The 26,152-nt window shown below is 46.7% G+C and overlaps 1 protein-coding gene across 1 annotated transcript in view; it reads right to left on the bottom strand.

Moving 5' to 3' along the window:
• LOC108799759 (limbic system-associated membrane protein-like) overlaps positions 1-25,724 on the bottom strand; it is a gene marked incomplete at its 5' end in the record, with an annotated part of 34,883 nt that extends 9,159 nt beyond the window's left edge. Inside the window, 4 exons of the mRNA XM_018571669.1 lie at positions 6,937-6,972; positions 14,936-15,084; positions 17,847-17,967; positions 25,565-25,724. Coding sequence (XP_018427171.1) covers positions 6,937-6,972; positions 14,936-15,084; positions 17,847-17,967; positions 25,565-25,724 — 466 coding nt within the window. The remainder of the gene's footprint in view (positions 1-6,936; positions 6,973-14,935; positions 15,085-17,846; positions 17,968-25,564) is intronic.
• Positions 25,725-26,152: the final 428 nt, after the last annotated feature.

Raw genomic sequence — 26,152 nt, 5'->3', positions numbered from 1 at the left:
CAATGACCACACCCCTGTCACACCCCCAGTTATATATAGGCAATGGGCACACCCCTGCCACCCCCCCAGTTATATCTATAGGCAATGGACACACCTCTGCTACACCCCCAGCTATATATAGGCAATGGGCACACCCCTGCCACCCCCCCAGTTATATCTATAGGCAATGGACACACCTCTGCTACACCCCCAGCTATATATAGGCAATGGGCACACCCCTGCCACCCCCCCAGTTATATCTATAGGCAATGGACACACCTCTGCTACACCCCCAGCTATATATAGGCAATGGGCACACCCCTGCCACCCCCCCAGTTATATCTATAGGCAATGGACACACCTCTGCTACACCCCCAGTTATATCTATAGGCAATGGACACACCCATGCCACACCCCCAGTTATATCTATAGGCAAGGGACACACCCCTGCTACACCCACAGTTATATATAGGCAATGGACACACATCTGCTACACCCCCAGTTATATATATGCAATGGACACACCCCTGCTACACCCCCAGTTATATATATGCAATGGACACACCCCTGTTACACCCCCAGTTATATCTATAGGCAATGGACACACCTCTGCTACACCCCCAGTTATATATATGCAATGGACACACCCCTGTTTCACCCCCAGTTATATATAGACAATGGACACACCCCTGCTACACCCCAAGTTATGGGGACCAATAAGAATTTATATATATAAATAATTGGTTAAACCCATAATTGTTTTTTTCCCCCCATTCAGGATATCAGACCAAAAAAAGGGACAACTGAGGAGGAAAGAAGGAGAGAGTGATTCGGTTCCAAAAGAGGGACAATCACTCTCATCAAATGAGGACAGTTGGGAGGTATGGTACAACTGCTATCCAAGGCTTTAATAGAGAGGCTTACCCTAAAAAAAAATTGTCTGGACTTACACTTTGGGGTCTATTTAGAAACTTTTTGCTGTTGTATTGTTTAAAGCCGTTCTATGTGCACCTTGCTTTAAAGCTGGTAATGAGTTGATGAGTGCGTTTGCCATTTGTTTTGCTTGACTGATCTGGTGCAGTGACACACCAAATGTGATTCCCTTGTGTGTCCCTGTGCCTTTAAGGAGGTTGGGCTTCCTCCTGGCAAACCTCCACCCAATTTGATATTTTGCTACATGTGCTCCAAGATGGAGACTCTCATAGGTTAGAGTTAGGACCGCACTATCTAGAGGTGCCTTGGCACGGCAGTGCGGCTTTAACATATTCCGCAGGAGACGTGTATCTAGGACCTCTGTTTTTAATCTTAGTGGTTAGACAAGTTTTTTTGCATGCTGGCTTGTGAGTGTGCTGAGAAACTTTTTGCTGTTGTACTATTTATAAACTATTCGCAGGGCGAATATCTGTGAACATTCAATCTGTGCTCGATGACAGCCAGGTGATCGTGTCAGGGAGAGGGAGCCATGGCTTCGTTTAGCGGGGGTCGTGACGGCGCCCCCCCTCAGTCCTGCGCCCGGCGCAAGTGACCCCCCCGCACCCCCGGTTGTTACGCCACTGTGTGCGGATGTATGCCTAAACAAGTGTTCTTTAGTTGTTTCTATACAAGGCAATGTATTGTAAATGTTTTTTGTTCGTGTAATATCATATTATGACCACTAGATGGAGGTAAGGAGCCGCTAAAATAAATACTTAATTCCTATGCTCCTTTTGCTCCATCTAGTGGCCATAACACTACATTACACGAGAATAATAGAAAATCCATTGCACTGATACAGAACATAATTAATATAGGGCTGGTAATGATTACAATTTTCGTGTTCGATGAATCAAATTTTTTTTTAATCGATTAATTTTGATTAATTTTAACGCACACACAGATCCAACTACATTGGCCTATACACATACAGCACAGCAATGAAGTAATAAAATGAAATAGGATCACACTAATCCAGCACGTTATTAATCTCACGTGACCCACTCAATATGGCCGCCGCTTGAGTGGGGCAACTCAGAATAATAACGTGCTGGATTACTGTGATCCTAGTTCATTTTATGACTTCATTGCTGTGCTGTATGTGTATAGGCCAATGCCTTGGCTGGCGCTCGTGCAGAAAGTTTCAAAAAAATTTTAATCGATCAAAAAGATTACCGATTAGTCGAGAAATTAATCGTTAATTTGCACAGCCCTAAAATAATAAAGAACTTTGAGCAAATGTTCAGATATATTCACAGATATTCGCAAGGTGAACAGCCCTGCAAATTGTTTACAATTGAAAAATTCAACCTATTCCTTCGTTCTACTTGGATAGGATCTGCTATTTCAAAGATACGTCTGGACCATGGACAGCAACAGGAAGAACAGCCAAGCGAGGTGTAACATGGTTTGATTGTCTCATTTAAAGGGAACCGGTTCTGAGGCCGAATACCCCAATGCGTTTCATTGCCGGATAGGCAGCGTCCTTTGGCAGTTTTTCACTCAAGTATTAAATTCCAAGACAGATTCCTCCGACCAGCTGCCGTGGAACCACAAATCCCAGCAGGTCCTAGAATACCCTGCGGTTACTAGGCCCTCTGACTCTTGTTCTTCCACCGCAGCTGGTGCATCAGAAGCCGTGGCTGGTCTCCTGTAAGATGAAATGGAACTTTGATCTGGTGATGTGAGAAGAATGCGGGATTAATTTATCTATTCTTCCAATCTTTCAGATTGTAAGCCCTCACGGGCAGGGCCCTCCTTACCATCTTGTCTTGAATTGTATTGTGATTGTAATGTCTTCCTTATATTGTAAAGCGCTGCGCAAACTGTTGGCACTTTATAAATACTATTTAATAATAATAATAAAATGTTAGTAACAAGTGTTCTACGGAGTGTTCATCTACGGTAAGAGACATTCTAAGAAGTGCTGAAGGACAAGCCTGAGTCATTCTCCAAATCCCATGCAGTGCTTATGTGACATATAGCCCTGACCTATAAATATACACTTCAGTGATAGACGTGTTGGTAGACCACTGGACCCAAAACAGGAGGGGTATCACTTGAAATCCAAATTTTAGAGGCAGCTCTCTGTCAGCCGGGGTAAGCTTGTGGGGTCCCTGGAGTAGTCTAGAGGAGGAAGAGAGCAGCCAAAGATATAATGTGAGTCCAGTTAATCGGGACAGGAGGTCAAAATGTTAAAAAACGTGTTTCGGGGGCTCAATAGTCCCCTTCATCAAGGATTAGATGCGGACAGGCAACAGGAAGAATACCTGACCAGCAGTGGAGTATCCAGGATATGGCACATAGGGCACATGCCATAGGTGCTACTTGAAGAGGCTGGCACTGCTCAGAGGGTCAGCGAACATTTGCCGACCCGCAGAAACAGCTGACTTTTTTTCTCTCCCATACACATCTCCCCGCCCGGCTCTTAGCTACCAGGGGTGCCCTGGCCGGCGTCCCACCCAGCTCCTAGCAACCAGCAACATCACTGGTTGCCAAGAGCTGGTTGGGATTCCAGCCAGATCATCCCTGGTTACTAAAAGCTTGGAGGGGAGATGTCTATGGCACTTACACATCTTCCCGTCCAGCTCTTAGCAACCTGAGATGCCCTGGCCGACGTCCCGCCCAGCTCCTAGCAACCAGCAACATCACTGGTTGCCAGGAGCTGGTTGGGATTCCAGCCAGATCATCCCTGGTTACTAAAAGCTGGGAGGGGAGATGTGTATGGTGCTCGTACATCTTCCCTCCCAGTTCTTAGCAACCTGGGACGCCCTAGCTGGTGTCCCGCCCAGCTCCTGGCAACCAGTGACGTTACTGGTTGCCAGGAGCTGGGCAGGACGCTGGTCAGAGCATCTCAGGTTGCTAAGAGCTGGACGGGAAGATGTGTAAGTGCCATAGACATCTCCCTGCCCAGCTCTTAGCAACCAGAGCCGGTGGGGAGACGTGTATGCAGGCAGGATGACAACCAGAGCATCCCAGGTTGCTAAGAGCCATACGGGGAGATGTGTATGGTCCTCACTTATCTCCCCATCCAGTTCTTAACAACCTGGGACCTGGGATGCTCTGGTCGGCATCCCGCCCAGCAACATCACTGGTTGCCCGGAGCTGGGCAGGACGCAAGTTTTTGAAGATACTCCTCTGCTGGTCAGCGACCTGAACCAGCACCATTGTATCCCTTTACTTTACAATCTGTTGTCCAATCTTCTCCCTATTTATCAGAATTTGCTTTCTTGTGAAATATAAAGATTTACAGAACTCATATTACGTTTTTGGTACTCTAGTACCTCTCACATTCCCTGTAAATGGATACTGAACAACCAAACCTAAGTGCATATCCCTAGATTACAATGATCTAACTTATGCTATTTGATGACGATCAACTCTACAGTAATAAGCTCTAAAATCAGAGCAATTCCTCCACAGAATCTGCCGGTTGTGGGATCCTTCAGGACCTTGGACAGCAGCAGTCAGAGCAGACGCAGGAGAAACCAAAATGGTCTGCAGCAGCTTTTACATGGTCAGTGCAAAAGAGGTCTTTTATATCTGCCTGTGACCACCGAAGGGGAGATCTTCCTTTACTTCCTGTCCTTGTCACAACCCCCTATAATGGCCAAAAGACACGTTCCTGCTGCATTGCATTGTGGTAGTGTGCATATTAATGCATGCATTGCATGCATGTTACACGTGTTGGCATATTGCAGTGCCAACACACTACACACTATGGCATTCCTCTGAACCTCGTTCTGTTTAAGCTATGAATGCCATGCCTCAAACATCCTCACATTTGACACTTCTGGTTGTGTCAGATTCCTTAGTCCCCTCCCACCCTAGTCATGCACTGTGCTTTTCCACTGGCCCCATGTCCTTATGTCCTGCAGTGGTGTAGGATCTGGTGATGGCAGGCATCCCATGAGGAGGCCATTGCTCAGCTAGAAAGTGAAAATAAAAAGGAACGGGTAGTGGGGCATATAAAAATGTATTTTTCAGGTCATGCTCCGCCCCCCGGGTGCCCAGATGTGGGGGGTGATCAGCGAACATGCCTGCAGTGAATGAACCCAGAAGCGATAAGCTTTTTGTCCCTTCCAGCTTCAGGCTGTCATGGCTTGGCTGCCGTGGCCTGGGGATGAAGCAAATCAACCATTAAAATGTCACCTATGGGCCACCATAGGTACCATCGGTAACATGGGCACCTTAGTTTTTGGCTTCTCGTTCATATACACAGGTCAGCGTCTCCTGATTGCATTAGGCTTAATGGTAGCTATTGATTTGGCTGGATGTGTGTTTTAGGAATCATTGGTTATTATTAGTGTGAGGAGCATTTGTCACATGGTATTGAGAGACACTGACGTGTTCCTTCATTAAAGTGCAGTGCCCCCAGTTAGCCTTCAGGTGGCGCAGTGTGCCATGCTATTGTTAATAAATGGATCTAGAGAGATGGACAAAATAAGGGAAACCCTGCATATAATACAATACAACAAGGCACCGCCCATTTTCAAATGAATTGAAATATTATGTCTATGGCACTCTCCCCCGTATTCGCCGCTGTGGGAGCCGCTCTTTGAATCACATGTTTTTGGAGAATGACCCAAGCGAGGTATCTACGTAATACTGACCTGAGGCGGGGATGGGTTTTGTGGGAATGGCGCGCTCTGGAGGAGGAGGGGAAAAAAAACATATAAACCAAAAATGGACAACACAAAATGCAAACAAAATAAATAAATAAAGATACAAAACATTGAATTACCGCGCTCAGACCTGGAGGAGCCGATGGTAAAAGGTGATTGGATAATGAGAGCGCTCCTCTCTCCCCCTAAGGAAATGCTACCTCCTGCCTGCAGCAGACTGATCACTGGGGGAGGGGTGACTGAGAGAGAATGCTTCCTCCTGCCTGCAGCAGACTGATCACTGGGGGAGGGGAGACAGTGGAAATGCTTCCTCTTGCCTGCAGCAGACTGATGACATCATCTCAGGCTAGACAAAGTCACTGGACTGGAATTAAGGACGGCTTTTTATGGTACAGCTTGTATGAGCAGATGATACAGATGCTGTATAGAGTGACATCAGCAATTGATTAATGTTACTGCCAAGTGATCCTGCAAACAGCGCAGCCAGATCCTTGACCTCCCCCCTAACCATGGGCAGCATTGTTCAGCAAGGACACACCCCCCTGCCTGCTGATTGGACAATGAAGGCATAGGAGCACAGTGGTAAGGTCCTCACACTGCTAATTCACATACTCAGGTGAATCCGAAACTTTGCACTCTGCCAATTCATTGGCACAAGAGAGGGTGCAGAGGATATTTCTTTTTGTCCTGCAGATTTAGAACGAACCACCAGGTGGTGCTGCGGCCCGAAAACCTGAAACCTTCCTAACCGCTATATTTCCACATTGCAATCGGATTTATTTGGCTCGGGGTCAGAGACTGAGTGGTGACGGTGTGTGTGTGCTCTCCGCTCTCACTATTCTCTTTCTTCATTCTCATCCCTCACTCTCATTGAACGTTCCGCCGAATCATGTCAGCGCTGCAACAAGATTCTCTAATTTAATTCAAGTGTTTGCAGAACATTTATATCAGACATTACAGGGCCATCAGAGGTCCGGGGTGGACTCTGGGCCGGGGCGCCATTTCGTGAGCGCGGAACAGGATACGGACATTAACCCCTTGGCTGCTGAGTGGGTTCACTTTTTGGCGGTGGCAGAAGTACAAATCAATTAATTCCATCCATCTCCTATCTATCTATCTATCTATCTATCTATCTATCTATCTATCTATCTATCTATCTATCTATCTATCTATCTATGTATAGATCTATCTCTATAACTATATCTCTATAACTATCTATCCATCTATCTATCTATCTATCTATCTGAATTGAAATATTATGTCTATGGCACTCTCCCCCGTATTCGCCGCTGTGGGAGCCGCTCTTTGAATCACATGTTTTTGGAGAATGACCCAAGCGAGGTATCTACGTAATACTGACCTGAGGCGGGGATGGGTTTTGTGGGAATGGCGCGCTCTGGAGGAGGAGGGGAAAAAAAACATATAAACCAAAAATGGACAACACAAAATGCAAACAAAATAAATAAATAAAGATACAAAACATTGAATTACCGCGCTCAGACCTGGAGGAGCCGATGGTAAAAGGTGATTGGATAATGAGAGCGCTCCTCTCTCCCCCTAAGGAAATGCTACCTCCTGCCTGCAGCAGACTGATCACTGGGGGAGGGGTGACTGAGAGAGAATGCTTCCTCCTGCCTGCAGCAGACTGATCACTGGGGGAGGGGAGACAGTGGAAATGCTTCCTCTTGCCTGCAGCAGACTGATGACATCATCTCAGGCTAGACAAAGTCACTGGACTGGAATTAAGGACGGCTTTTTATGGTACAGCTTGTATGAGCAGATGATACAGATGCTGTATAGAGTGACATCAGCAATTGATTAATGTTACTGCCAAGTGATCCTGCAAACAGCGCAGCCAGATCCTTGACCTCCCCCCTAACCATGGGCAGCATTGTTCAGCAAGGACACACCCCCCTGCCTGCTGATTGGACAATGAAGGCATAGGAGCACAGTGGTAAGGTCCTCACACTGCTAATTCACATACTCAGGTGAATCCGAAACTTTGCACTCTGCCAATTCATTGGCACAAGAGAGGGTGCAGAGGATATTTCTTTTTGTCCTGCAGATTTAGAACGAACCACCAGGTGGTGCTGCGGCCCGAAAACCTGAAACCTTCCTAACCGCTATATTTCCACATTGCAATCGGATTTATTTGGCTCGGGGTCAGAGACTGAGTGGTGACGGTGTGTGTGTGCTCTCCGCTCTCACTATTCTCTTTCTTCATTCTCATCCCTCACTCTCATTGAACGTTCCGCCGAATCATGTCAGCGCTGCAACAAGATTCTCTAATTTAATTCAAGTGTTTGCAGAACATTTATATCAGACATTACAGGGCCATCAGAGGTCCGGGGTGGACTCTGGGCCGGGGCGCCATTTCGTGAGCGCGGAACAGGATACGGACATTAACCCCTTGGCTGCTGAGTGGGTTCACTTTTTGGCGGTGGCAGAAGTACAAATCAATTAATTCCATCCATCTCCTATCTATCTATCTATCTATCTATCTATCTATCTATCTATCTATCTATCTATCTATCTATCTATCTATCTATGTATAGATCTATCTCTATAACTATATCTCTATAACTATCTATCCATCTATCTATCTATCTATCTATCTATCTATCTATCTATCTATCTATCTATCTATCTATCTATCTATCTGTCTATTAGACATGTAAGCTGCGGAAAAATCCGGTTTGGTTATTTTCGGGATTCGGATCCGAAATTCAGTTCGGTTCGGGCTTTCGGATTTGGACGAAATCCGAATATTCGTTGCGAATACCACAGAAAGACATAAACAGATATTAATACTAAAGCTGAGGCCCCTAGACCCAAATGGGGTTCAGGATCCGAATTTCCGAATTGCATTGGGGAGCTCCTGAATGCCATTTGGGTCTGGGAGCCTCAGCTTTAGTATTATATGTATATACTGTATACGGCTCCCATGTTGCCGTAACGAAAATTCGTGTTCAGACCCATTCAAATGCATTAAACCGAAAAAAACACATCTGATTGGCCAGAAAAGTCACATGTCCGATTCAGTTTTGTTTTTGAACAGAATTGGGACGGGAACCGAAATTCACGGGATTCCGGATTCGGACACATTCGCATGCATTGGAGTTTCCGAATTTCGGAAAATTCATCCGAATTTTCATTCGGAAAACAAAACGAATCGCACATGGCAGAAGCCCCCCGTCCCCTCCGGCCTTTTGTTAAGCGGAGGCCTCCGATCACACCTGACACCCAGGCGCCTTTTGTCCGGCAGGCAGAAATTTCCGCTTTTCCGCACCAGGCGTCCCTCCCTAACCTAATCACTGTTATTACAAGCCGGCAGCACTTAGCACATTAAAGTCTATCGCGCTTTTCAACATCGGACGAGGCGACGGTGACATTTGAAAGCTTTCTGAAACATTTAGGCCTCCCCACCAAAATAAAAAAAAGGGACGTGGAGCCGGCCCAGGATTTCAAGCGCCATTCATATTTAATGCGCCCACACGCTCAATAATTCATGAATCGCCTTCTACAAACAAGTGCCACTTTAAGTCCCGGGAAGGAGATTATTTTATTAATAGTCCCCGGCTTAACCCCATGTTGCTCGGGAAGCTAAATCCTTCCTTGAATGTGTCCGTGGGACTCCCAAACAGCAGATTAAACCTGAAAACACATTTTTTTTTCTTTATTAGAATTAAAGGGTTAGGAAGCGAGATGTTTCTGGTCTGAAACATTTAGGAAATTGAGTCCCCTACAGGCTTCTTAAAGTATCAACAGCCGAAAACTTTCTAGAGCGGTGATGGGGTTAGAACCCCTATCAGGTCTAATTAGGGTGACCCACCAAAGTCCTGAAGGTTTAAAGTATTTTATTATTAGTGTTTGCTCATATCAAGACAAAATAGAGTGTGGGGAATCAAAGGGTCCGGCACCTAGATGCATCTGGTCTAATTGGGCTTTAGCAGGTTATGTCCGGACTTCTTAAAGTGTCAAAAGCCAAAAAACATTTTGGAGCAGCGATGGGGTTAGAACCCATGCCAGGTCTAATCAGGGTGACCCACCAAAGTCCTCAAGGTTTGAAGTCTTTTAATATTAGTTTAATGGAGTGTGGGGAATCAAAGGGTCCGGCACCTAGAAGTTTTTGGTCTGATTGGGCTTTAGCAGGTTGAATTCCCTAAGGGCTTCTTAAAGTATCAAAAGCCAAAAATGTTTTGGAGCATTGATGGGGTTAGAACAAGGAATGCACTGATACTGGTTGTTCGGTAACAAGTACCGATATATTTTTTTCCGGTAACCTGGAAGTCCCGTTAAGGAAGCTGGGCAGTGTGTAATGACTCAACACCCGGCTTCCTGATTAGCCAGCTTACTGACCAATCAGGAAGCCTGGCAGCCAATCATTGAAGTCTGAATTGGCCGGGCAGCCTGCTCCATGCTCCCTCGTCACTTGGTGACGAGGGAGCATGGAGCCATCTGCCCGGCCAATCAGAAGTCATTACCCACCCCCCGGCTTCCTGATTGGCCGGGAAGCCACCTCCATGCTCCCTGGTAAAGTGCCGGTATTGGGATAAGTACTGAGAGCATTTGGGCAAGTACGAGAAATCGCCCAAATACTTGGTATCGGCACCAATACCGATACTAGTATGCTAGGTGCATCCCTAGTTAGAACCTCTGTCAGGTCTAATGAGGGTGACCGGCCACAGTCTTGAAGGTTTGAAATCTTTTAATATTAATGACTTCCTCTCACTTCCTGTTGTGGCTATCAGACAGGAAGTGAAATCTCCCTAATGGGACGCAGATGGAAGAAATCTGACCAGGGTTGTAACGCATGGCATATCCAGGGTATGGCACATGCGCTGGGTGCCACTTGAAGGGGGTCAGGAAAAAGTTTGCTAACCCACAGAGACAGCGGACTCTTTTTCTCTCTTCTCCCCTCTATACACATCCCAACTCTCAGCAATCAGGAATGCTCTGGCTGGCGTCCCACCCACTCGGTCTATCCAAAACCAAGAAAACACATTGTAAATAAATTGCCGACTCTCTCTCATCAGTCAAAAACAGAACAAAATTGGGATAGACTGATGCTCAAAGAAGCCGCTAGGGCAGGGCTAGTCAACCTCGGCACCCCAGCTGTCGTGAAACTACAAATCCTGTCATCCTCTGCCTCTGGGAGTCATGACTGTGGCTGCCAGAGTCCTGCAATGCCTCATGGGACTTGTAGTGTCACAACAGCTGGAGTGCCTAGGTTACCTACCTCCTGCAGTAGGTCATTCTGGGGATCAGCATCCACTCATTACTGGGACACGGGTTCCGTCTGGATGCACCAGTTACATAAACATGCGTTTAAATGATTCATTGGTTAGGAGAAACATAAAAAGTCTTCGGCAACAGTAAACAATTCTGAACGTTACTATTATAATCTTACTTGCCAGCCAAACGCTGTTTATTCCTTCAGCCCCACTGGGGACCATTCAGAGCTCCATAAAGTGCCGCTTAGGCGCAGAATGGCACAGGCGTCTCCGCTCCTGCTGTCACTTGTGATCCTTTACCGTTTATGTGAGCTTCCATCTCTCATCTATTCAGGTTCCTGGAATTTGTATTCATGGATTTTATATTTAAGTTCACTTGATACTTCTAAAGCTTGCTTTAAGCTGGAGTGTCCGTAGCTAAATGTAGGGGGTCATTTTATAAACGATTTGCAGAGCCTCTGGCCTTGTGCATGTTCGTTCTGCGCGAATGGATGCACAAAAGACGTTCCTGTTATATTACCTCGTGGCAGTGCTTGGTAGACATGTGCACTGCCAAAAAAATCGTTTAATTTCGTTTCGTTTTAAATTCGGATTTGTGTTATTTTGTTTTTCGGGATTCGGGTGTGAAAGTCAATTCGGATTCGGAATTCGTATGAAATTCGGTAGCGGTAGGTCGAACGTTCGTTTCGTTTTCTGTTCTTATTCGTTTCGTATTCGTTTCTTATTTTTCTCCTTCTCTAATGTCACTTTGCTCCAATGAACGAAACGAATAAGAACAGAAAACGAAACAAACGTTCGTACTAACGCTACCGAATTTCGGAAATGTAAATTCGGATTCGTTTGCATTCGTTATGTCTGTAATTCGGAATTCAGATACATCCAAATGTCCGAATTTCCGAAAATTAGTCCGAATTTCGATTCGGAACGAAACGAATCGCACATGTCTAGTGCTTGGCAATACCACGGAGTATGCTGGCAACACAGTCACCCAGGGGTGAGGTTCCAGAATATACATAGATTTGCAGGGAAGTAGCTGGCCTTTCGGTTTCTTGCAAGACCTTAGTCTTGCGATGGTTGTAAAGTTATTAAATAAACGTACGATCTGCCCATCTTGGACAGGCAGATCGTACTTGCGATCATCGCAAGTCCGCCCCCCTGAGGGGCGGGCCTCCGATGACCGCAATGCTGAACGGGCAGTGTGCGCGTGCGCACACCGGCCCGTGCGGCATTGATCTTACGATCTAGCATGCTCCTTAGACAAAAGGCGTGCGACCGTACAGTAAAAACGGTTGCACGCGTTCCATACACTTTGTGATTATCGTACGATCGCGGGATTTCCCACGATTATCGTGCGATAATCGCACAGTGTATGGGCACCTTTTAGGGATGAAAACCCCCAGTCATTAGGTCAGGTGTTGCCAGTGGTCAGGTGGCTGAGAGCAGCCTCATTAAGAGCCCAGACCAGAGCTCAGGGTAGAGTTGGTGAGGTGTGGGCTGCATGCACATGAGGGCTCCTGCTCGGAAGAGGGACAGGCTGTGTCCAGGAGTCAGGCGGACTCCACCTAGAAGCCACAGTGGAGCCAGGTGGTTGTGTGTGCACTGGAGGCACCCGGGAATCAACCAAGGAGGCTTAGTGAGCCTGTGACACCTGAGGGATGTGTGGCAGAGTCACATGGAGTATATGTGACAATGTTGAGTTGGTGAGACATTGCTATACAGTTATTGACTACTTGCTGAAATATAAGCAGACTACATGTTGTATTGCTGACGAAAAGCTTGTTTCTGTTCTGGAAGCAATAAAATACTGTTTTGTTTTATGCTAACGTGGCTTTGAGACAGGTCTTTGAGCACTCCAAATTTGTGCTAAATTCCCCAAATATCACAACCTTTATGAGTCGAATGTATTTTCCATTGCAATCATGTAATACCACATTATGGCCACTGGATGGCAGTGAAGAGCATAGGAAAGAAGTATTTATTTTATATGCTCCTCAGCTCCATCTAGTGGCCATATTGGGCTATTATAAGATGACATTCCAAAAGTACATTCTGCTTATAAAGGAAATATATAAGAACATTTGATATGTGCATCCATTCATACGGAGATTTGAGGGCCAATAGCTCTGTATATTGTTCATAAATAGATCCCTAAGTGTTGCTTTTACAGCTAGGCTGTGACCGGCTTGAGCTTCATTTACATTTTCTGTAGTCGGCTGGTCTGCCAAAGCTCATTATATCCTCCTGCTGATGGTCTTCAGGAGTTAATTTAAGAAGGAAACAATGTAGGAATTATGAATATTTATCCACCGTGGGCAATCACAGTGGGTTTTGTTCCAGCGGGGTAGGCTGATAAATATTTGGAGCAACCTTCCAGAAGGGTCTTTCTCCTCTGGACCTTGTCCCAGTCAAGAAGTTGTGCTAGAGGTTAAGTTGAATATCAGCTGCCTTTGATGGTGGGTATATCCAGAAGAAGCAAAAGCAGGAAGATGGCTGCCTGCATGGAGCATCTATGGAGAAGCTTTCTGTGCTAAAGCTGCTGCTGGCGGACATTGTAACTTCCACACCCAATGTGAAGTGTCCAGTCTCTGCTGCATTAAGATACTTACAGTCCCCGTGGTTCCAGCGTTCTTCTCTTCTCTCACACCGGGTCCTGTCCCATGCTGCCATCTTTCATTTTTATATCATGGGGAACCAGCTGTCCCTTCCTGGCACTTGCAGCCGGCCCCCCAAATACGTGAGATCTCTGAGTTCCCATGGTCTGCACACCTGCCAATGCCAATATGTGGGGCTCCCACTCTACTGAATCGAAATAATTAGGAAAACCCAGGACTCCAAGGTGGGTAGAAAATATGGAAATCTCTCACCTTAAATCCCCAAACAATATAGGAATCCAGAAGGTGACTCCACCAGTCAAATGTCAACCTGACATATCATTATGACATGGACTGAGCCTTTAAAGCCCAACTCCAAACAGTTTTAAGATTTAGGATTTGGATAGAGTGTGGAAGAGACAAATTCTTCGATGTTTCAATTCCTGTTTGTGACCACCATTGGTGGGAGATTCCCTCACTTCTTGTCACTGTGAGAAATGGGGGAGCGGACGTCACCGGGACAGGAAGAACCAAACAAATGTCGCCAGATATATGTAGTTTCTGGTTGCTTGAGCGCTAATATTAAAAACAGGTCTAACTAATGCCATACCCCCACGCTATACCATATCACAACATAATGCTTTTGGCTGGCGTTCAATGACTTTTTAGGTTATAGGCTGGTGTTGGAGGTTATTATATTCACTATAGGCATATAGGTCAGAGTTGGAGATTTTTTTGCTCACTATAGAGATACAGGCCGGCGTTGGCGGTGATTATACTCATTATACAGATGCAGGCCGGTTGTGTGTGTCACTATAGACATACAGACTGGTGTTGGGGGTAATTACACTCACTATAGAGATACAGGTTGGTGTCGGGTGTTATTATACTCACTATAGACATACAGACTGGTGTTGGGGGTTATTATACTCACTATAGAGATACAGACTGGTATTGGGGGTTATTATACTCACTATAGAGATACAGGCTGGTATTGGGGGTTATTATACTCACTATAGAGATACAGGCTGGTATTGGGGGTTATTATACTCACTATAGAGATACAGGCTGGTATTGGGGGTTATTATACTCACTATAGAGACACATGCTGGTATTGGGGGTTATTATACTCACTATAGAGATACAGACTGGTATTGGGGGTTATTATACTCACTATAGAGACACAGGCTGGTATTGGGGGTTATTATACTCACTATAGAGATACAGACTGGTGTTGGGGGTTATTATACTCACTATAGAGATACAGGCTGGTATTGGGGGTTATTATACTCACTATAGAGATACAGGCTGGTGTTGGGTGTTATTATACTCACTATAGACATACAGACTGGTGTTGGGGGTTATTATACTCACTATAGAGATACAGACTGGTGTTGGGGGTTATTATACTCACTATAGAGATACAGGCTGGTATTGGGGGTTATTATACTCACTATAGAGATACAGGCTGGTGTTGGGGGTTATTATACTCACTATAGACAGACAGACTGGTGTTGGGTGTTATTATACTCACTATAGAGATACAGGCTGGTGTTGGTGATTCCCAGCTTGTTGGCGGCCACACAGGTATAGTTCCCATAATGCTCTTCGGTGACGTTTGCTACCGTCAAGGTGGACCGGTTGCCCATGTTCTTGATTTCCAGGCCCTGGGCGCTGCTTAACCTGGGAATCCAGTAAAAAGAAAAACAAAATGTACTAAAGTTACTCTGTTTAAAAACAATGTAACATTGTTACTTTTCATCAAATAACTTTACGCGGTCAGTACTTAGACTACAAATACACTGAGTGGCCAGATTATTATAACCACCTGACGTTTGTAGGCAAATTAGCTATAATTTGGCTCTGAAGTTGCTAGAGGGCCAGACCATTATAAATAGGGAAGCAGGTTGGTTACCACGACAGTAGAAGTGATTTGTTTCTGAAGATACGGGGAAACAACGCGATGTAACAGCCTTTGAACGCGGGATGATTGTTGGCGCTCGGAGCCATGGAGCGAGTATCAGCAAAACAGCAGAATTCGTTACATGTTCAAGAGGGGCTCATTGTTAAAGTGTTTAAAGACCGGACTGTCAGCCGAAAATCTGGGTCTGAACGTGCGAATTGTGGCCGTCAGCGACTAGTCAATGTTAGGGCAGAACGGGGGAGGGGCAAGACTGGTACAAGACAACAGAAGGGCAACAGTGCCGTGTCAGATTCCTCGCATCACCTTTCATCATCTCGTGGAGTCACGAGGCGGCCCAACGAAGTACTGATGGGGTGGTCATAATAATCTGGCCACTCAGTGTATATTATGATGTTTGTATGTGCAATGTGTCATCACTAATTGGATTAATTTATAAATGTTTTCACCCATGATTCACATAAAGTTCACTCAAAGTTCCCACATTTTCCTAAATGGATTAATTTGGAATTCTTGGTGAAAGATGTGTGAAAACTACAGATGCACGGATACCGATTCCTCGATAGCAAATACGAGTACTGCTATTTTTTTTCTTGGTACTCACAGATATTGAGTACCAATATCGGCTTCCCAAGGTAGGCGGGGTATAGCTTCCCGGCCAATCAGGAAGCCAGGTTGCCCCGCAGTGTTGCTAGGCAACGTGAAGCCGGCTTTCCAGCTAATCAGGAAGCCGGGAGGCTGCCAGGGCCGAATTTACTCTCTCTGCTGCCCAAAGGCCAGGTTCCTCAATGCACCCTCCTACCCGCCAAAAGGGCCCCTTCCCCCATCGAGAATGGCAGACCTGCAGGCTGCATACAAACCAAGCAGTGGCTTCCTCGCTGTACATTTAGCTCTGCTTGCCCAAAGCAGGGCTAAATGTAGAAAACAACTACCCGCCCGGCGCCCAAAACTGCATGTCCGGGCATCGGGAGATAGGAATTCCTCACCCCTGCTGCCCCTCTACTCCCTGCTGCCCCAAGGCCGGGCCTTGGTTGGCCTTGTAGGAAATCCGGCCCTGGATTCCTGATTGGCCGGTAAGCTAACTCCAAGCTTCCTGGGGGCACTGACGGTCAGATATCAAAAATCTTAACATGTTGATAGAACTTGTATCTTAGATACAATTAACTTGTATCACAGCACTAAGGATTAGTAAAATTAAGAGTTTTAAATTCTGTAAAAATGTAGCAAAAATTGGACGTTTTTGTAAAATTTTCTCCAGAAGCATAATTAAGGTTATTTTTGATGGTTTAAAGGGTGCAATTGGCTTTAAATTACCCCTGGGTGTTATAAAAGCTCCTTTACTCCTGTACTCATCCTTGTAGCCTCATATTAATTAATTAATGTATTTTAAAAAAACAAACAGCATGAAAAAAAATTAAAATGGACAGTACACAAATAATGATCAGATGCCAAAACAAAACAAAACACTACATTAAATAAAAATGTAAATAAAATGTTTTAATAAATATTTGACAATGAGACTGTCACAGGTCGGCTCAGTAGATCGGGAGGTGAGCGAATACATACCGGCGCTCACTCACCTCTCGATCCTGTCATGACTCTCTGCCGTGACAAGGGAGGGGCTGGATTCCCCCTCCCCGCTCCGATCCTCCAGCGCTGACTGGCGGAACGGACGGGGAGGGGGCGGGTACAGCTGGCTCTGCCTCTAGATAGGCGGAGCCAGCTGTCAGTCACGCAGCTGGGCGGATCCCGGCACAATTGTCGGGATCCGCTTCAGCTGCGGCGTCTCAGTATACCGCAAGATACAGCTCGCGGTATACTGAGCCTAGGGTGACGGGAGGACGCTAGTTTGTGTCCTCCCGTTACCCTAAGGAGAACTATGGGGAAAAGCCTTAACCCCATAGTTCTCCTTTAAGTCAATTCTACAGGAAAATGTCAGGTGTCGGTCTATGATCTATTGCTCAAAATTTGGTAGTGTATGATGACAATACTGAAAAGCAAAAGTTGCTAATGCCACAATGCCAGTTCACATGCAATAAGCCTGCATAGCCAGGGCCGGATTTACTTCTCTGCTGCCCAAAGGCCAGGTTCCTCAATGCGCCCCCTTACCCGCGAACCCTCCCTCCCTCCCACATGGAGAATGGCAGACCTGCAGGCTGCATACAAGTGATCTCGGCGACATCACCGAGATAACTTGTATAACACAAGTGGCGGCTTCCCCGCTGTACATTTAGCTCTGCTTGCCCAAAGCAGGGCTAAATGTAGAAAACAACTACCTGCCCGGCACCCGGAACTTCACGTCCCAGGCATCGGGAGATAGGAATTCCACACCCCTGCTGTCCCTGTACTCCCTGCTGCGCCGAGGCCGGGACCTTGGTTGGCCTTGTGGGAAATCCGGCCCTGTGCATAGCACTGCATTATATCTGTACTACATTCAGTGCTTGTGTAGCCTAAAACCTACAGTGCAACGATACAACATTGTTGTAATTATACACAGCATGGACATGAAGGTCAGTGTACTTACCTGGTATCATCCTTATACCACTCAAAGTCTGCTTTGGGTTCTGCAGAGGCCTCGCAGCGTAGGTAAGCTTGCTTGCCAGCGAAGGCCTCGATGCTCTTGGATTCGGTGATGACGGGAGGGTCTGTGGAATAACATAAATACACATTATTATGGACATTCACTGGATGATGGCATACTGAGGGACCCATACAGTGAGTCTTGTTCAGATCAGACAAGCTGAGACAGGCTGCAAGGTAAATACACGCGCACACACAAACACACACATACACACACTCACGCGCACACACATACACACGCTGACGCGCGCACACACACACTCATACACACACTCATATACTGCATATTGTGCCCTCGTCACTGACGAGGTATGAAAAAGGCATTAAAAAAAAGACAAGTAGGGAGCCATTGCCAAGTTGCTGGCTCCACCATAGAATGTCATACTCTTCCCTGCTTAACTAACCAATGAACCATCGAGCCAAAACAATTATGCAGGTGGTAAGTTACAAGTCTAGTGGCTCCATACTTGGCAGTGACCCACTAAATAGCAAAAGCGAAGGGTGCAGATGATAGCCCTGTAATTTGAGCCTTCAAAAAAGGCCAGCATGCTGTTTGGACGGCTGGATACTGATTAGCCAGGAAGCCGGCTTCCCAGCCAGGCTTCCTGATTGGCTGGGAAGCCGGATTCCTGGCTAATCAGTATCCAGCCGGCCAAACAGCATGGAGCCAACTGCTCTACACCTGAGAAGTTGGCTCCATGCGGTTTGGCCGGCTTGATACTGATTAGCCAGGAAGTTGGCTTCCCAGCCAATCAGCATGGACATTTGGCTCTCCACCATCTACTGAGAGCCGGATTTCCCACAAGGGCAACCAGGGCCCGGCCTTACTGCAGCAGGGAGTAGAGGGGCAGCAGAGGTGTGGAATTCCTATCTCCCGATGCCCGGGACATGCAGTGCCGGGCGGGTAGTTGTTTTCTACATTTAGCCCTGCATTGGGCAAGCAGAGCTAAATGTACAGCTGGGAAGCCGCCGCTTGTTTTGTACAAGTGATCACGGCGATGTCCATGCATTCTATGCAATCTCTACTCCCTGCTGCAGTAAATCCGGGCCCTGGTTGCCCTTGTGGGAAATTCGGCTCTGAGTAGATGGTGGAGAGCCAAATGTCCATGCTGATTGGCTGGGAAGCCGGCTTCCTGGCTAATCAATATCGAGCCAGCCAAACAGCATAGAGCCAACTTCTCGGGCAATCAAGAAGCTGGGCAGTGGGTAATGACACGCTGCCCAGCTTCTTGATTGCCCTGGAAGCCGGCTCCATGCTACTAGAAGTACCCATATTGGTACCCGGTATTGGCGAGTACCGAAATATAAATGTCAGTACTCATACTCGATGCCAAAAAAACGATATCAGTGCAGCCCTACTTATTAATACCCACCAGCATATAAATCCACTTTGTGTGCACCAAACACCTATGCTAGCCCAGTTGCTACTAGATTAAAGTAACAGTGACCTCATCACTGTGCTGCACATTGCCTGTGCAGAGAGCATAGCTGTAAGAGGGACCTAGCAGGCCCCACCCACTACAGGAAACTACAGGAGGGGGTGGAGACATGACCAGTCACCCTGCACAAGGAGAGAGAGCAGCAGTGACTGGTCTTTATTACAGGAGGGGGCGGAGACAAGACCAGTCACCTTGCACAAGAAGAGAGAGAGAGCATTAATGAGCAGTCTTTATTACAGGAGGGGGCTGAGACAAGACCAGTCACCCTGCACAAGAAGAGAGAGTATTAATGAGCAGTCTTTATTACAGGAGGGGGTGGAGACAAGACCAGTCCCCCTACACAAGGAGAGAGAGTATTAATGAGCGGTCTTTATTACAGGAGGGGGTGGAGACAAGACCAGTCCCCCTGCACAAAGAGAGAGAGAGCATTAATGAGCGGTCTTTATTACAGGAGGGGGCGGAGACAAGACCAGTCACCCTGCACAAGAAGAGAGAGTATTAATGAGCGATCTTTATTACAGGAGGGGGTGGAGACAAGACCAGTCCCCATGCACAATGAGAGAGCAGCAGTGAGCGGTCTTTATTATAGGAATCTCCTAGTGTCACACAAGATCACTGCACAGATCTGGAGGAAATACCCAAAGCTCACCAAGATTCCAGGAAGAACACACATGGATCTTGTACGAGGACAATATTTGGTTATCCCGGAGTTCAGCTTTAAGCCTGCCTTGCTCTGGAACATTCCGCCGTCACACTCTCTGTTCTGTCACATATTCTTAGTGTTATCTCTTCTCTGAGAAAGTCCAGAGTGCGATAATGAGGATTATTCTTGAAAGTCTTTTCTTTCCCTTTCCAATCGCTGCTCTTCACTCCCCCTAGGTAAAAATCTCCGGAGAGCGCACATCCTTGGCATTTTTATTTAAAATATATATAAATGTATTTTGGGAATATAATATAATATTGTGTCCGCAGCATGCCCTTCGGTTAGTCATTCTTAAAAAATGAGGCTTGTATCTAAATGATGAAGCCAGCAAAAGACGCGAAGAATGCGACGGGGAGACGGGGATTAGTAAAGGAAAACGTGAAGAAAATGGAGCTGAGCGCAAAAACACAATGACATCCCTGCAATCATTGCTGGTTCCTCAACATGTTCCTCTGCAGGGAAGCTATACCGAATCCTAATTGTTCATTTCCCAATTGTGAGCAACTTGACGCACATACACACACACATACATACTGTACACACACACATACATACACACACACACACACACACACACTGTACACACACACATACACACACACACACACACACACACTGTACACACACATATACACTCACTCACACATACACACACATGGGGCAGTATGTAAAGGAGAGGAGTGTGGGGGATATGACGGGGGGCAGTGTGTACAGGAGAGCAGTGTGGGGGATATGACAGGGGGCAGTATCTTCAGGGGGAGAGTAGTGGAGAGAATATGACTGCAGGCAGAAGAGTTATCCTTCTGGTGGTTACTGATCTTTCCATAATTAGCAACAAAATGATTAAATATACACATCGTCAGAGCCACACAGGTAAATGACAGGGAAAGAGTAATGCACCCCATAATGCATTTGGCACCCATTGACAAAGTGAGTACTATCGTGGTAGCCAATCTTTTCACACAGGGGGTGTTCTGAAAGGCAGTGTAGCTAGGATTACTACTGTAGCAGGGTCAGTGGGGATGTTAGCGATCGCAGATGAGCTGGAGACTGGGTGCTGAGGGGTTATTACACATGCTCTGGGTCCTGGCAGCTGATTCATTGATGCATTTTTAGCATTAGACATGAGCAGAGGAATAGGTGCTGAGAGGTTAAAGCAAATGTATTGCCAACTGATGAGGTGTTAACCTATATCAGCTTGGTACTGGGTGCTGAGGGGTTAAAGTACTGAACAATGCACTATACAACAGCAGGCAGATCATAGCTGGTGGAAGGGCCGGCAGGGTGCTGTGATGTTTGCAGGAAGCTATGTACAGCATCCTGCCGGCCCCTCCCACCAGCCTTAATCTGCCTGCATTGTATAGAGAAGCATAGGGACCTAGTGATGACATCGCCGGGTCTAAATGTTGATGCTTATTTGTGTTGTGCTACAAAAGAAGCAGACCTTGCATTGTTTTAAGGTCACCTTTAATGACAGGTCCACTTTAGTTATGGAGATGGGGATCGGAGAATTCCGCAGTTAGCAGAGACAACATCTTCAACGAATTGGACATTTCCTTTTTAATGGCACTGTTACTGTAAACCTGTGAGCTGAATTACTGCTGAAGCGTGTAATGAATAAAAACGTCAGACGGAACACAGACGGAGCAATCATTATTTGTGTTCTGAGACGGTCGGCAAGGCCCGCAGGTAAACCTACATTAGGAGAATCACATTCATGCCCGAGATTGGAGACACGAGGAGCACAAAATGTAATGAAAAGCCGAGTCTCGGTTATTGGCTGATCATTGTGTCCTTTGTGGTTTTGCATTTATTTATCATTTTCATACTCGGAGGAGCTCGGCGTCTCGGGGCCATTATGACATCACAGAAGCTCTGCGTCTACAGCTGTCTCGGTCAGAGCTGGATGATCATATGTGTGCTGAGCTCATCAGTGCCGGACAAGGAAACCGTAAAAGGTTTATTAGACCAAAGGACTGCTTGCAGGTGCTACCCAACCCCCCAAAAATAATAGTAGATGCAGGCAGGGGCGTAACTAGAAATCACAGGGCCCCATAGCAAAATTTTGTATGGGGCCCCGTGATTGCTAGTTATGCCACTTGCAGAGCCCACCTGATATACCAAACAGCCCACCTGAGAGTGAGCCTGCAGAGCCCACCATAGACTATAGTGGGCTCTGCAGGGTCTCAGATGGGCTGCACACCTCTTACCTGTCAGCGCTGTCCGCCTTCGTGGTCACCGGGGCTCCGCCTCCTCTTCCGTCCCGCCTCCTCTTCTATCGACGGGCCCTGCCTCCTCTTACATCACTGGCCCCATCTGCTCTTAGGTCGCTGGCCAGTGATGTAAGAGGAGGCGGGGTTGCTCTTTGACGGGCTCCGCCTCCTCCTTCACTGCGAATGCTGGCCTCTTCTGCCGTAGCTGCTGGCTGTCCCTGACACATGAGTGTCAGGGACAGCCAGTACATGCCATAGCGACCCAGGCGGCCCACACGGCCTCAAAGGGATGCCCTGGCCGGGCCCCCCTGGGTCGCTATGGCGATTGTTACGCCACTGGATGCAGGGCCGGATTTACTCTCTCTGCTGCCCCAAGGCCAGGTTCCTCAATGCGCCCCCCTACTCGCCAACCCCCAATCAGCGGTTTCCCCGCTGTATATTTAGCTCTGCTTGTCCAAAGCAGGGCTAAATGTAGAAAACAACTACCCGCCCAGCGCCTGCAACTGCATGTCCCGGGCATCGGGAGATAGGAATTCCACACCCCTGCTGCCCCTCTACTCCCTGTTGCAGTAAGGCCGGGCCCTGGTTGCCCTTGTGTGAAATCCGGCCCTGAGTAGATGGTGGAGAGCCAAATGTTACAATCTGATTGTACAATGTCCTTAAAGAGACCCTGTCACCAGACCATTTGAACAAGAATGCCCATGAGATTATATGTGCATTTAACATATACATGTTAGTAACCAATAAAAGCCTCCCTTGTGTAGACATTAAAAAAAAACCTCGAGACTGCTGCTGGGTGCCGCCATCTTGGATGTGATGTCGGCAGCCCCAGTACACTCTGAGCTGTCGCTCAAGTGACACTCTATAGCAGGGGTAGGCAAACTCTGGCCCTCCAGCTGTGGTGAAGCTATAAATCTCATCATGCATATGCCTCCAGGAGTCATGGCTGTGGCTGTCAGAGTTTTGCAATGCCTCATGGGATTTGTAGTTGCACTACAGATGGAGGGTTGCAGTTTGCCTACCCCTGCTCCCCTGGCTACCCCTATCCCCTGGGTACCACTACCCCATTCCCCTTCCCTTTTTCCCTGGAAGCTACACAAACAGATTTAGAAATGTTGCTCTAGTTACACTCTCTAGCAGGGGTAGGAGGGCTGCAGTTTGCCTACCCCTGCTACTCCTACCCTCTTGCTACCCCCTTCTCTTTTTCACTGGCAGCTACATAAAAATGTATGTAGGGGGTTGAGTGGAGGTGCAGAGGAGCTGGCCCAGAACAGAAAGTAATTAGACACTCGCAGAAGGGGAGAGGGCTATGCAGTGGCATCACACAGAGGGTGCTGCCCGCAACAGGTGACACCAACAGAGGGGGTCTAGAAGAAATGTTGTCCGCACACCATTCTGCTTCGGAATGTCACCAGAGGGGGTGACACCAAAATGACTGACAGCCACTATGTTGCCCTGAAGAAGGGACCCTGTGTGGCCCCTAACCGTTAGCTGTTTGACTCTTGTGACATGTTACTTCATTAAAAAGCAGAAAGACTTCACACTTTGGGTTGATTGCTGGTAATTTCCGTTTGCCACACCCTCTGAAAAGTGGGGCACTCAATCATGGACCAAGAGCCCGACAGCTGCACGAGAGATGAGGGGACCCGGCGGCATACCTTATCCCGCTGGATGAAGTCCCCTCCTCCCTGTGTTGGCGTCTATCACCAAGATGGCCACCAACAGCGAAGTGCGTGTGACGTCATTTCGCACCTGTGTAATGACGTCACTTGCAGACGTAATGATAGGCGCACCAGGTGACACCCGGCCTGGTGACACGGCTGGGGCAATGGGGTGCAAGGAAGGAGGGTGGCTGTGTAAGGGAATTGACTCTTCCTGGAGTACTCAAACTTTCCAGCAAGTTCAAAGGCACAATGCAAGTCAATAAATAAAACCTCTTACGGTCCCTATATTAAGGGAGCGTAATATACAGGGGTGCAGGTACTCCTAGAATGAGATCCTAATAGGTTGGACTTGATGGACTAATGTCTTTATTAAATTATGTATTTAATTATATCAAGCAGTCATTGTGAATTAATCTCACTATTACTGCTTGAGAAATTAATACATTTTTGGTTATTATTAAGCTGCCCATAGCCCTTACAATTTATCTGCAGATTTTCTGTGGTCAGATGGAAAAGGTGCAACAGATTCCTCCATCTACACTAAACTGTGTGGCTGGAGTAATCTCCACCTGGGCCAATCTGTTGCACTTTTTCCATCTGACCACAGAAAATCTGCAGATAATTGTAAGGTGTGTGGGCACCTTTAGGCTGCTTCAAACTTCAGAACAGCCAATAATAAGTTAGTGACACTGATCCTGCAGCAGTTCAGGATTCAGCTGTCACTAGTTTTCTGATCGTTCCAACAACGATCAGAAAACTGAAACATTCTTCTTTCAGGAATAGATATATTATGTATCTATTGCTGAAAGTGAAAGAAAAAAAAAGCGCCAGTATACCATCCGAGATAGATATCTCTAGATCTATACGAGCTGTCAGAATGCCGACTTTTGCCGGCATGTTTGCCCGCTCTGCTTTGACTCTCAGACACCCGATATTAAGGTATCAGGTGTCTGAAAAAGGTTAACCCTTTCATTAATGGATGCCTCTATGCTGAGGCATCCATGAATGAATGGTAAGCGCTGATTCTCAGCGGTTACCAGCCCTACGTGAGACGAGTCATTTGGTCCCTTTGTGGCGGGACGTACAGTGTACGTCTGCCGTCACGAAGGGGTTAAGGGACAAGGGAAGGGATGGTCGGCTTGCATTGTTTGAATGTCTGATTGTATTATGGTTTAGACTTCAAGAACTGTATAAACACTGAGTTGTTTTTCAATAAAGTCAGTTCATGTTTTTACTTCAACATTGGTGTTGCCGGATGTTTGAGGTAAATCTTTATTATTTTCCGAAATTAGTTTGCTGTCCTATTATAATGGTTCCGTCCAATAATTGGGCAGGTTTGGGCTGAGGACACTGGAATTCGGGTTCCAGCAGGGAGGAAGCTGATTTCTGGTGGGGGTACCCAGTCGGGGCAATAAGTGGTCAGTCACGCTCACGGTAATGTATCCACGAGCAGCAGTGTTGTCATCCTAGGACAGGACTACAAAAAAAAACCTTCCCCTGTCCTCATCTCCATAACACAGTGAGGTGTTCTGTAGTGCAAAGAGAGCTGTGATTTCTGTCAGATCAACAGGTATGTTTTTTTACACTTATCGAAGAGATACAACAAAACAAAACTTTCAATGGCATATTCCTAGGATACTCACAGTTCACAGTGACTCGGACTTGCTTCACATCGGCTGAGGCGACTTCGTTGGCGGCTTTGCACTCGTATTTTCCAGACTGTTCCCGGGTGATGCCCTGGATATCCAGATATTCCTCCTCACCTTCAAACTCCCTGGCTGTGGAGAGGTATCGATAGAGATATTAGAATCCATGGTGAACATCAACATCAGACTACAAGAATAAGCAAACAATGTATTGGGTGGTCTACTGCAGCTCCTAAATCTATACCGAAATCATTGATTTTAGTCAAAGCGAACTGATCTTAAAGGTGAAACTATATCCATAGCAGACCATGTGACTGCTATGGGGCCTGAAGGCCCAGCACTGGCTTTATATATGGTGAAGAGGACCATGTGACTGCTATGGGGCCTGAAGGCCCAACACTGGCTTTATATATGGTGGAGCAGACCCTGTGACTGCTATGGGGCCTGAAGGTCCAGCACTGTCTTTATATATGGTGAAGCAGACTATGTGACTGCTATGGGGCCTGAAGGTCCAGCACTGGCTTTATATATGGTTATGTAGGGAGGTGAAAAAGAGTCGTACCAGCACAGACACTGCTTCAGAAA

Source organism: Nanorana parkeri, unplaced genomic scaffold, assembly GCF_000935625.1.
Source record: "Nanorana parkeri isolate BGI_ZX_2015 unplaced genomic scaffold, ASM93562v1 scaffold1806, whole genome shotgun sequence".
NCBI classification, from domain to species: domain Eukaryota; kingdom Metazoa; phylum Chordata; class Amphibia; order Anura; family Dicroglossidae; genus Nanorana; species Nanorana parkeri.
This window is presented reverse-complemented; position numbering and strand designations above follow the sequence as displayed.